The 11,659-nt window shown below is 40.3% G+C and overlaps 1 protein-coding gene across 3 annotated transcripts in view; it reads right to left on the bottom strand.

Moving 5' to 3' along the window:
- cfap221 (cilia and flagella associated protein 221) overlaps positions 1-9,082 on the bottom strand; it is a 34,022-nt gene extending 24,940 nt beyond the window's left edge. For 2 of the 3 annotated variants that reach the window (XM_018732333.2, XM_018732329.2), the window contains exons 1-8: positions 9,026-9,082; positions 6,978-7,153; positions 6,568-6,668; positions 6,311-6,397; positions 5,838-5,933; positions 5,326-5,426; positions 2,906-3,009; positions 2,366-2,525 (exon numbers count right to left, since the gene is read on the bottom strand). In XM_018732333.2, coding sequence (XP_018587849.1) covers positions 2,366-2,525; positions 2,906-3,009; positions 5,326-5,426; positions 5,838-5,933; positions 6,311-6,397; positions 6,568-6,668; positions 6,978-7,107 — 779 coding nt within the window. In that variant the 5' untranslated portion in view covers positions 7,108-7,153; positions 9,026-9,082. Of the gene's footprint in view, positions 1-2,365; positions 2,526-2,905; positions 3,010-5,325; positions 5,427-5,837; positions 5,934-6,310; positions 6,398-6,567; positions 6,669-6,977; positions 7,154-8,258; positions 8,276-9,025 lie in introns of those variants that run through there. The other variant, XM_018732330.2, reaches the window with a different exon arrangement.
- Positions 9,083-11,659: the final 2,577 nt, after the last annotated feature.

Consider the following 11,659-nt stretch of genomic DNA (forward strand, 5'->3'; position numbering starts at 1 on the left):
TTGTTTGATTTTATAACTAAGTAATATTTGAATAAGAAATATTCAGCAGCCTATTATACATTTATGGTTTTTGCTGATATCCAGTGTTGGTATAACACAGTAAAACATACTTAAACTGCTTTGTTAAATGTGTGTTACGATAACGCAGTGGGTTGGACCGGGTCCTGCTCTCCGGTGGGTCTGGGGTTCGAGTCCCGCTGGGGGTGCCTTGCGGCGGACTGGCGTCCCGTCCTGGGTGTGTCCCCTCCCCCTCCGGCCTTACGCCCTGTGTTGCCGGGTAGGCTCCGGTTCCCCGCAACCCCATATGGGACAAGCGGTTCAGAAAATGTGTGTGTGTGTGTGTGTTACGATAACTAGCATCGAGTATTGAAGTTTGTTCATATTAATATAATGACTTGATAATTAAGCATATTTAATGAAAAATTGTCATTTTTTTGGACTCTGATCTATTTTAATGTTCTCTACTAGCTTTTTCCAAATCTCTCATGGAAACAGACATTACCTTCCACCCAAACAACTAATCTTACATAACCATAAGATTATAAAAACATGATTATAAATGTATGTTGTCAATAAAAACTCTATATATCCTTTCCAAAAGTGATACTTTTTTGCCTAACACCCAGAATTCAAGATGTTTAAAGAAATTTATTTTACCTTTATGTATATAATGCAAGGTACTTGTGAGTGCAAAGAGAAATTCCAACACATTCAAAAAAACAAAAAAAATATACTATACACACATTACATAATAAAAAATAATTTAAAAACCATTCTTTTAAATTGATTTTTACTCTGATTGAAAAAAGCATGTAGTTAATTTCAATAAAGGGAAAAAATGAAATTATGAACCTTTGTTATTCATATTATACAAAATCTGCCACCATGTGAGAATCTGGCAACTCCAGTCTGTTTTGGGCCTGAGTGTGTAATGTAATCCAGGCTGACTGCCTGGAAACAGACTGAACTTTCCATTTGACGTAAATCATAATGGCATTCTTTCTTATCTAGGACTAACACAAGCTTCATTATGAAAACCCTATTCAAGAGAAGAATTCATCATCACAGTAATAATGGTGCTGTAACAGTTATCAGAACCATAGAACATTTACAGTATGCAATGCAGCCAGCTCAAGAATCAAAGTTAATTTACAAGGTATCATGTCACTTTAAACAAACTCTTTGTGGTTGTAATTATTTTACAGATCTCATAGACAGGTCCATCTTCAATATAATTTATGATGCTGGCTAAAAAAAAAACATTACTTTTGATATGTAAGATGAACCATTTGATGAACTGAATTACATCTGCGTATCCGCATGACAATTTATAGATCCCTAATCACAATCTGAAATCCTTACATCTGTCACAGCTGAGCTACCATTAGTTATGGTCGCAATCTTTATTAAATAAAGGGTCCTGAAACAGAATGCATCAGGGGTGTGATGCAATATCACAACCTCGGAACAGCACACTTTAAACGTTGTTGTTTCATATCATCTGCGCCTACATGTGTTGATGTGTGTTAAATATTACAGCTACCCTAAGCGAGTAAAACTGTTATGTATTTCAAGATAGTAAATGGCAGATTTTTTTAACCACTGTAAACAACATCAGCAGCATTGCACCATTACATTTCAACAGACATTATTAATTTTCCCGGATCTCATTTTAACCAAACACTCGCCACCAAGAAGACTGCAATATATTTACATATCAACACTGAGAATGATTTGTGAGATGACTTCTCCACGGATCATAGGACTGTCAGAACTAGGCTTAATGTTGCTCGACATTGTCATGACCCCTCCAGCAGACTGCAACACCAACCCCCAGAGAGCGGTGACGTCCAGGGTCTGTTCGTGTCTTGATGCCGCCGCCCATTCACGAGTTCCGTTGTGTGAAGTCACTCTTGGAATATGTTTTTGGACATTCTATGCAGTGTGCACAGTTTCAGCATGTGCTATTAAACAACACACATCAGTCTACTAATGCTTCAGTTCCTGTGTCGCTGCTGTACATGACACATACGGGTGGCTACATGCAGTACATGTAGTTATATTATTTAGCTTGCCGTGTAATTATTTTTAGTGTGTTATTCATGATTGTCAGAAATAATGATTTGTACACACTAAGGTAACATAAGACTTGTGTGCAAAAGAAAAGTGTAATATTTAAGGCCACTGCACACAAACACATTTTGAGCTTTGGCCTTTATCAGAATGTAAGGCAACTCCAGCAACATGAATATTATACTGTACTTTATGTGTCACAATTAATTACTGAGTATATAGACAATTTTTCCTCTTCTGTGTGATGGAAGAGAAATCCGTAAGAAGAAAACTTCAACCTATTTGAGCATACCTGATGACCTGGTGAGGAGAGCAGCTCCCAGTGATGGTGCACATGTAGGGTTTAGAGTTGAACTGGGAGATGATCACCTGCAGGGTGGTCTGCATAGTTCCATACTCAAGTGGAGTAAATGTGACAAGAACCTCCACTCTTCCATTGGCTGGAATGACTCCTAAGGGGAGAAATAGGCAAGTACAGTCACCTCCTCAATATTGCCTGCATCATTACAGACCAGAGAAGACAGTGAATCTTCTAGCAAAGCACAAGTGGTGCAGTAAATACCAACAGTTAAAACTGAGATTGTGTCTTAGTATATGGAACTACAGCAACAGTGAAACAAGTGGAATTGCTCAATGAATTCAAGAACTCCAAGAAAGAAATTTTGAAAATTCTTGAATTTAAGTGGCATGATAATACATCTTATAAATATAAACAAGAACTTGTCAGCTGAACTGTAGAATTAAAATCAATCCAAAGAAGGAAAATAGATTCATTTAACAAGGGATAGCTGGCACTTTGATTACTGTAGGATATGAGAAATGGAGAAGGTACCTGAGAGGGGCTGGACAGAGAAGGCTCTGTGTGGCTGGACGAAGTGCACCTGGAACTCAAAGTCAACGGAGCAACTGCACTTTAAGGTGATTGACCGGCTAACACTGCAGGAGCACAGAAGTAAGACAAACAGTTAGATGCAGACTCTAGTGGATGTGCTGAATTTAATGATCTGAGGTACGTGCACTAATAAGACTGGACACAGATGACAATCATTGTAGGAGTCAGAAGTAAAACAGTAGCAAAATTTACATAATTGAAACCTATTACCTATATAATTTTTTTTAATTCACATGCATATTAAAACACTTTTGGAATGTTCAGATCAAACCTTTGCTTCAGCGTACCTTTCTAAAAATATGACGAGCACACTCATGTTTAGCTTTAATTGATTTGTATTATGAAAACAATTTCCTCTCAGGCATCAGAGTGATTTGCTGACCACAGGACGGAAATTGACTTTCTAAATATAGCAAGACAAACTGATTTACAATTACTACTACTGTGCTTGTGCCTCTGTGGATCTCAGTCCACGATTCATTTAGCTCATCCAGCTCTCTTATAATCACTTTTGCAGTATTACAGATACAAATTTCCCAATAAAACAGACACTTGGGAAAAGGAGGTTAAAGCATCATGTAGATACAACTGGAGACTAAAAACTAAATTGTACAAACCAGCTAAAGCTATTGAGAGTAGAGAGGGTTTATCCAGTTCTGAATTAAAATATTCAAACCATACAGCATATCCCCGCTTAAGAAATTATATGCCCTAAATGAGAAAGTGCAAATGCAAAGATAAGACAGACTATATGATGCAAAATTATAGAGCTGTTAGGAGATCAGGTGAGATGTAGATTTTCAATGTTTTGAGAACCGTCTTGAATCCTGAAAAAGATTCAGTAGTTTTAAATTAGTTCTTACATTTAATAAAGAAAGAATTGTTTCGGCTTGTTTTTTTCCTATATTAAAAGTTCATTATTTTTACATTGTGTCATTTGGTGAATTGCTCTTATTTTCGTAACATATCTCCAACCATCTCTTTCAGACTCACTTGTCTCACGATCTCCTATGACCTTGATAAATGTGCACTATTCTATCTGTTAAAAAAAATAAAATAATTATTTAAAAAACTACATGCAGTCATTTGTGTAATGTATCCTGGTTTATACAGTGGTATGTGACAAATTCTATTCAAGAATCATGTGTATGCATCCAAATCTCTCCTTCGGTTGATGTAATGCACTTTTGTATTGTTTTCTGAGAGATAAAACACTTTGGAGAAAAGCATCTGAATAAATGTATTTGTAAATGTTATTGTTTATCTTTTTTTGTATTTATTTAAATAGCCTAATTGATAATATCTAATTTCACTGGTAGAACAAATTTATTGAAGATACACAGATATAGTTTTTCATTAATTAAAACTATGTATTTAAGCTGCTAATATGTTAGTGGTTTAGAATATTAAAAAGCAGAATTTGAATCAAAGTAACTTCAGTATTTGAGTAGTTTTCTGGCCTAATATTTTTCCCTCAAATAAAATGTACTACTTTTGCTGCAATAAACTCTTGAAGAAGCACTTCTACTACTCAGTAACTTTTCTGAGAGCAGCTGCTTTAACTGGGGTAATGTCTTGACAACTCTTCTCAAATCTGTAACGGCTGAACCCAAGTGCAGCGTTGTTCATCTGAAGTTGAGGGAAGAGGCAAGTTCTCAAAACCAGGGACAGGCGAAGGGTCGGTCGATCGGCGAACAGGACAGGAACGAGGATCCATGGATGTGGTCAGAAAACGAAGCAAGGAGTCAAAAACTGGAGATTGTGAACAGAGAATAGAGTAAGTGTGGGCGCGAAGTAACGCGAGGAAGGGCGGTTGTCCCAAACGAGATTCCGCAACGGTACGGGAGCTTAAGTGGGTCTTTATAGGGTGAGCGATTACTCAGGAGCTACTGCAGAGTCAGGTGTTGTTGCTTGTGCTGTGGGCGTGGACGTGACACATGCTGTCAGGAAGATTTATATAGCACATATTAATAGATACCAAACTGGACACGTTTGTCCCTTGGTTTAACTTAATTTGAGCAAAAACTGGTCACACTTAAACTAGTCTACACTGTAATACTCCAAGGAGCTCCAATGAAATACTGCTGAGGACACATTGTGCCCATTGTGTGAGCCACAGGGTATCTGTTTTCATGTACCACTATACTGTACTGAATTTGGTAATGTGGGAACACATTGTGGGCAGGATAATTGTCACTGATTCCTTCTCAGAACCCAGGGATGGGCTTAAACCAGTGCAACCCTGATAAGGATAAACCGTTAACAAAACTCTGTGTGTGTGTGTATGTGTGTATTTCCAAGAGCTCAACATGGCTCGTTCGCTGTCACTTGCTTCTAGATACCCTTACTCATTTCCTCACCTCTGGCCCAGTGCACTGGGGGACAGGCTGATGTGTGCTGGGATATGCAGGTCAGTGATAACAGGGTAAGCGTGGACAGGGACGAACAGGTTCTCATCATCCTGGGCAACAGAAGCATATCCAGAATGTACAGTCCACAAGCCTAGCATAGCATAGAGCTACAAAGCTTTTCACAAGTGCAGTTAAGTACCGGTTTATTGGGACCCATCATGAAAATGAGCTAAAGTTAACTTATAAAATGAATAACACATGCAATGGGTGATAATTTGGGCTTAAAAATATGGGAAGTTATTTAAAGGGTTTTCTTGAGAAGTGTCTTTAGCATTTTTTCTGCAAAACATAGGTTTCAAAATTATTGGCACCCCTGCAGAATATTTATTAACCCCTACAGAATTTTATTTATCATTTATTTAATAGTTACCCAGCAAGTTAGCAATTTAACAAAAGATAAATTTTATTTATGGTTGTTTACAAACAGAACCAGAATAGTAAGAAGGATTCTGTACTCTAACCTGGCAGTGGACCCAAATGCAGTCATAAAAGTATCGCCATTCATCAGGGTAGAAGAGCACCGTTACTGTATAACAGAGTCCTGGAACCAGACGAAACTACAAAAAAAAAAAAGGTCCCTTTACACCTCAAGAGAAAATGAATTGATCAGCTCAACACTAACATCAACATCAGCACTTCACATTACTAAAAAAACATTAACAATTAATGTCAAATTAATGACAATGTTTTGCATTTATTCATATATCTGATGCTTTTCTCCAAAGCTATTTGGAATGTTAAGGTACCTACAGTTATCTACCCATTTATACAACTAGGTAGTTTAACTGGAGGAATATAGGGTAAATCCCCTGCGTAAAGGTAATACGGCAAACTTTGGATCCAAAGACAGCAGCTCTCTAACCACTACACAGTCAGCTGGTTTAAGAGGCTGGAGATAGTACTATGACATTAATAGAGTCAAAGGACAATTTACCTTTTTTGTGTATTTGGTTTTGAAATACTTGGTTTGTGTGGGAAGAATATGGATGTTTATGACCTCAGAAGAAATGTTGATGAGTTTCTGGATAGGGAAGAAAAATTTCATTTAATTTCCTTCATAAATAGAAACTATTTCCTAAAGATTAAAACTCCTATAGATTTTAATTGGTGTTAAATACATTTTTGAAGCTACAAATCATTAAATTGTCAATATACTGTATTTGTAACTGATGGAATTAACCTAACACTTACCAGAACTTGCTGGTACACTTTCCCCAGCTGAAAGCCACTGAAATGCACCACTGAAGGATGCACCTGGATAATGCTGTTGCTCTGAAGTTTGGTATAAATCTCTAAAATATGAATGCAGATGTTGCACATGAGAAGAACACCAACCGTCTTTTGGTCAGATGAAGAGATTGTGAAGACAAGAATTTATGGACTATAAAATACTTCAAGTGCTCCAAGCCATAAAAAAAATCTGCAGGTACATTGGCAGAATTAACAGATGTAACACATAAAAACAGATGCCATGTCCTGGGATAGATGCTCAAATGTTATACATAAATGTCAATGAAAAAGTCAAGCTTGTCTAATGGCAAATGTTGGGAGACACTTCCTAAGGCTGGAGCCTCCCCATTCAAGACAAATGGAGTTCCTACTGCTTTCAAGAAGGTGGTGTGGCACACTGGTCCCTCTCCTGGTTTCCTCCACTAGTTGGCCCAGAGGGAGAGGAATCTTCTTCCTGAAATTGCTAGTGAAAGACTCGGGAGTCGAAGGAGCCAGTTCCATCGTAATCACACTGACCCAGTGCCTACATTCTCGAAAATCATTGGGCCTAGAATTCAGATAAATAACACAAATGAGTCAAATGTTACTAAGCTGACAGACATATAGCTATAATGTGTACCTTTTGTCATTTTATTATTACTATTATTATTATTTCATTTGCAGGGTCATACCAAGAAATTCTGGGCCCCCTGGAAGAATATAAACTCCCCCCCTCCCCTTTCTTCAATCATCCAAATTTGTTCAAAACACTTCGGGGGAGGGGGTGGGACAGCAACAAAAGTCACAGAAATGGATAAAATTCATTTTGCGGACAACAGGACTGTCACTCCAAAATTAAATCAGAGATATATAATTAAATAGTTTGCTTGTGGGTTTGGCCTGTGCCTGCTCTTGGGTGGGTCTGGGGTTTGAGTCCCACTTGGAGTGCCTTGCGATGGACTGGCGTCCCATCCTGGGTGTGTCCCCTCCCCCTCCAGCTTTACACCCTGTGTTGCCAGGTTAGGCTCCGGTGTGCCGTGACCCCGCACGGGACAAGAGATTTCAGTGTGTGTGTGTGTGTGTGTGTGTGTGTGTGTGTGAGTGGTTTGCTTGTAGGCCTTCTCCACAATTACAAGGCTTAGGTTTTGTTACCTGGTGTATCACACTTCGCAAAAGCATGCAAAATATAGTATGTCATACAGGAATGTAGTCAAAAACTCAGTTATGACTACACAGTAGTCTACACACACACATTGTCTGAAACCGCTTGTCCCATGTAGGGTCGCGGGGAGTCGGAGCCTCACCCGGCAACACAGGACATAAGGCTGCAGGGGAGGGGACACACCCAGGCGAGACGCCAGTCAGTCACAAGGCACCCCAAGCGGGACTCAAACCCCAGACCCACCGGAGAGCACCACCACACCCCCCACTACACAGTAGTCTATATACATATATAAACTTTTTGACTTAACCCTTGCATGTGTAATATTAATACGCTCATAAACCGTGGGGTTAGAAGAAGGCGCTGCTGTTGCACAACAGCAGAATATTTAACATCCACAGATACATTTATACTTATTCATTTAGCTGATGCTTTTCTCCAAAGTGACTTACAATTATTTACCCATTCATAGACCTGAGTAATTTTTACTCAAGAAATTCAAGGTAAATACCTTGCTCAACGGTACAACAGCTGGAGGTGGGAATTGAACGTATGACCTGTGGGTCCAAAGGCAGCAGCTCTAACTACTACAGTAGCAGCCATCCCTGTGCAGAAAACAGTGGGGATGTTCTCTGCTTTTCCTCATATTCACTTTTAGATAGGAAATTGGCAATTTCTGTGCATATAATCTCGTTTGAACACTTATTCAATACTTTTGGCAGCACTTATCCTACAAAGAAATTCCCACTATCTAACATTAAGACGGAAGGCGGGAAGGTGCCTGCGATATGGCAGGTCTGGGGTTCGAGCTCTGCTTGGGGTGCCTTGCGGTGGACTGACGTCCCGTCCAGGGTGTGCCCCCCCCCAGATCGACCTTGCGCCCTCTCTTGCCGGGCAGGGCTCCGGCGGCTCGCCGCGAGTCGCAATACCGCTCGGAACAAACGGTTAGTGATGGATGGGAAAAGAAAAAACACATACAGCGAGTTTAACACAAATACAAGCCGGTAGCGACGATCTTCAGCTTCTCTGTACATGAAAGCATTTTTACACCGCAGAGAGAAAACTGAAACTCAGATGTATCGAGCCCACCATCATCCATCGGTCGACCCTCGGCACTGCGGCAATATAACACGCCCTCGCGACACAACAGTTCGCTGCTTTACGACACGCAAAGCGAACGGTGAGGGAAAGAAACACATTAAATACGTGAATAACGTGCAAGACGAGGACAAACTTGTTACTGTATTTTCGTGATTCCGAAAAGGCGCAGTTAGTTACCACGGAAAGAAGCGCTGAAGCCATAGCTGGTAGCTGCTGCTCCGAAGTCAGTGTCCACACAACAAAATGCGTTGCCATGGTGACAATCCATCGTTTACAGCGCGGGTACATTCGCGCAGTGTCGCCGAGCGCTGTTTGGAACAGTCAGTGTTTCCCACCTGCGACACACATCGTAAGGTGTTCAGTGGTTTTATTGGCGATACTGACATATTGAGCAAGATGAACACAACCAAGGGACATGATATGTGTCCCCGGCAGTTTTGTGCAAAACATAATTAACATTCTTGAGCATCATCATGTTCCACTCGTGTACAAGAGACTTAACGTCACGACACGCATGTGAAGTACAGTAAAACCTCAGCAGCAGAGTTAGAGTTAACTTTCATGTGTCCGGTGCGAATTAAGAAATGAAGTGATAAACACAATAGAACGGGACACACATACATAGTGTCCTCACAGCAGTAAGCGACACGGGTTCAGGTGCACGAGACTAACGAACCGACACGAGACGTGGACAGGACACACTGGAACAGAGCTGACGGGGCAGCTCCGTAACCACGTGTCGAGCCAGAGCTAGAAGAGCTAGAGCAGCCACAAGAGCGCACTGAAGAGCAGCTTAAGAACCCCAAACCATCTACGTGACCTCGGCCGTTTTATAGCACTGAGAGCAGGTGTGCTCTTGTCTCAGGTGGACATCGGGACTTTGCCCCTGGCCTTGTGACAGAGTCCAATGTTTGTATCCTTATACTGTCAGCGCGAAAAGTACCCTCCATACTGCATAGCCACTGTCTGCTACATTCAGAATAGTAACACTAACTTTACTGTTAGTACAGTAAATTGTACAGCACATATTTTCACCCTTTTATTAATACCACCGTTTGTTTCCCCCGTAACTTCATTGAATGATGTTAATACATTCCTCATTAGAAGCGCTAGAAAGACCGAGTTCTGTCCTTCCATGGAACACGAGAAGGACACAGGACACGAGCTGGAAGTGACTGAACCGATGATATAAACTTATGATTTGCTGGAGACATCATTAGTCTAGTGCTGAGGACCTCTAGAGAGACTTGTTGAGATGTGTTGAAGATGAAACGGACACTAGCAGAGAAGTACACGTGGTCCCCGATTCACGATGGTTCGACTTTCGATTTTTTTTTTTTACTTTACGATAGTAGAAACCATACATAAATTTTTAATTTTTCCCGGGTAAGCGATGTGCAGTGCGATGCTCTCTTGCGATGCTGCGGGCATCTCCCAGTCTGTCATTTAGAGGTGTGTATTTAGGGTTGCCAACCGTCCCGTATAATACGGAATATAGGCAGTTGCGTTCCGTATTAAAACTATACGGAACGCGGTTTGTCCCGTATTTTAACCTTTCACATCCAGAGACACTGAAAAGTATTTATTACATATATTTATTGCATACATAAACTTCGCAGTTCGCATGAAAGTGTTAAAAGATTAGGAAAACAAATCGCAAATGGATGTGAAACAGAGCCGTGTTGCGTGTGTGAGTCCGACTGTTATTAGCCGTTGCTACGTTACCTGGATGCTGCATTTGACGGGGGGGTCTAGGGGACCCCCCGCGAGAGGGTCAAGGCAGGTAGCTGCTAACTAGATGACTGCATGACTAGATGTCATCATGGCTACTAATAGGCTACGTGGAGAGGATATTCTCCATAATGAAAAACAAGTGAAGTGACTCTAGGGACAGATGCTCTTTTGAACTCATGAAAAGTGAGCTGCTTGTGACCATGAACTTTAATAAACCATGCAGTGAATTTTACAAAACTGTACTTCAGGACAAAGAAATTGTTGCTGCTGCGAGAAGTGAGAAGAAGTACTCCTGGCAAAAATGAGGAGGATCTACGAAGAAGGAAAAGAGAAGGGAGTTTTTTTGTTTGCACTTTAACTGGTTGGAATATTGCACTCTCGTTTATAAAAATGTGTGAAATGCAGTCTACTTTCAATCAGTTGCTGTGCTTAAAAATAAGTAAAGCTCATCGAAGCATGTGCTTTTCACTGATGCAAATTACAACTGACATGTATCAGTGAGCTAAAAGCAAATGAACTGTGTCTCAGATTCATTTTAGCATTTAATTCAGTCAAGCTACTTCTTTTTTACACATATACATCAGCTACAAAGAAATTCCGAGTGTCCCTTATTTTCCTATAATAAAGAACCCAAAAGTGTCCCTTATTTTATTCTGCAGGGGCAATCCTATGTGTATTAAATGCATGTTCGACTTACGATACTTTCGATTTCCGACGAGTTTTGCGGAACGTAACCCCATCGTAAATGGGGGACCACCTGTATAGAATTTGGGGAAAAAAGCCCTTTGTAGATAGCAGAGCGCTTGACGTGTGGCAAACACAGTAGCTGGGCTGTTTGGAAAGAAGTAACTTATCCCTTTGAAATGGGGTTTTCAGAGTAACAACTGAGGTGAATGAAACATGTTTGACAAAGTAGTTCCTTCCCTTTTTTAAGACATAGGTGATTATTATGAACACTTAATGAAACAGGGGAGCTGGGAAATTTTTTTGACTGCTGCGCTACGTTGCAATATCTTCAAATTCATCTCATAAAATTTAAATCGTCTAAGTGACCTACATCACTCACTGAGCCACAAC

Source organism: Scleropages formosus, chromosome 1 (genome assembly GCF_900964775.1).
Source record: "Scleropages formosus chromosome 1, fSclFor1.1, whole genome shotgun sequence".
NCBI classification, from domain to species: domain Eukaryota; kingdom Metazoa; phylum Chordata; class Actinopteri; order Osteoglossiformes; family Osteoglossidae; genus Scleropages; species Scleropages formosus.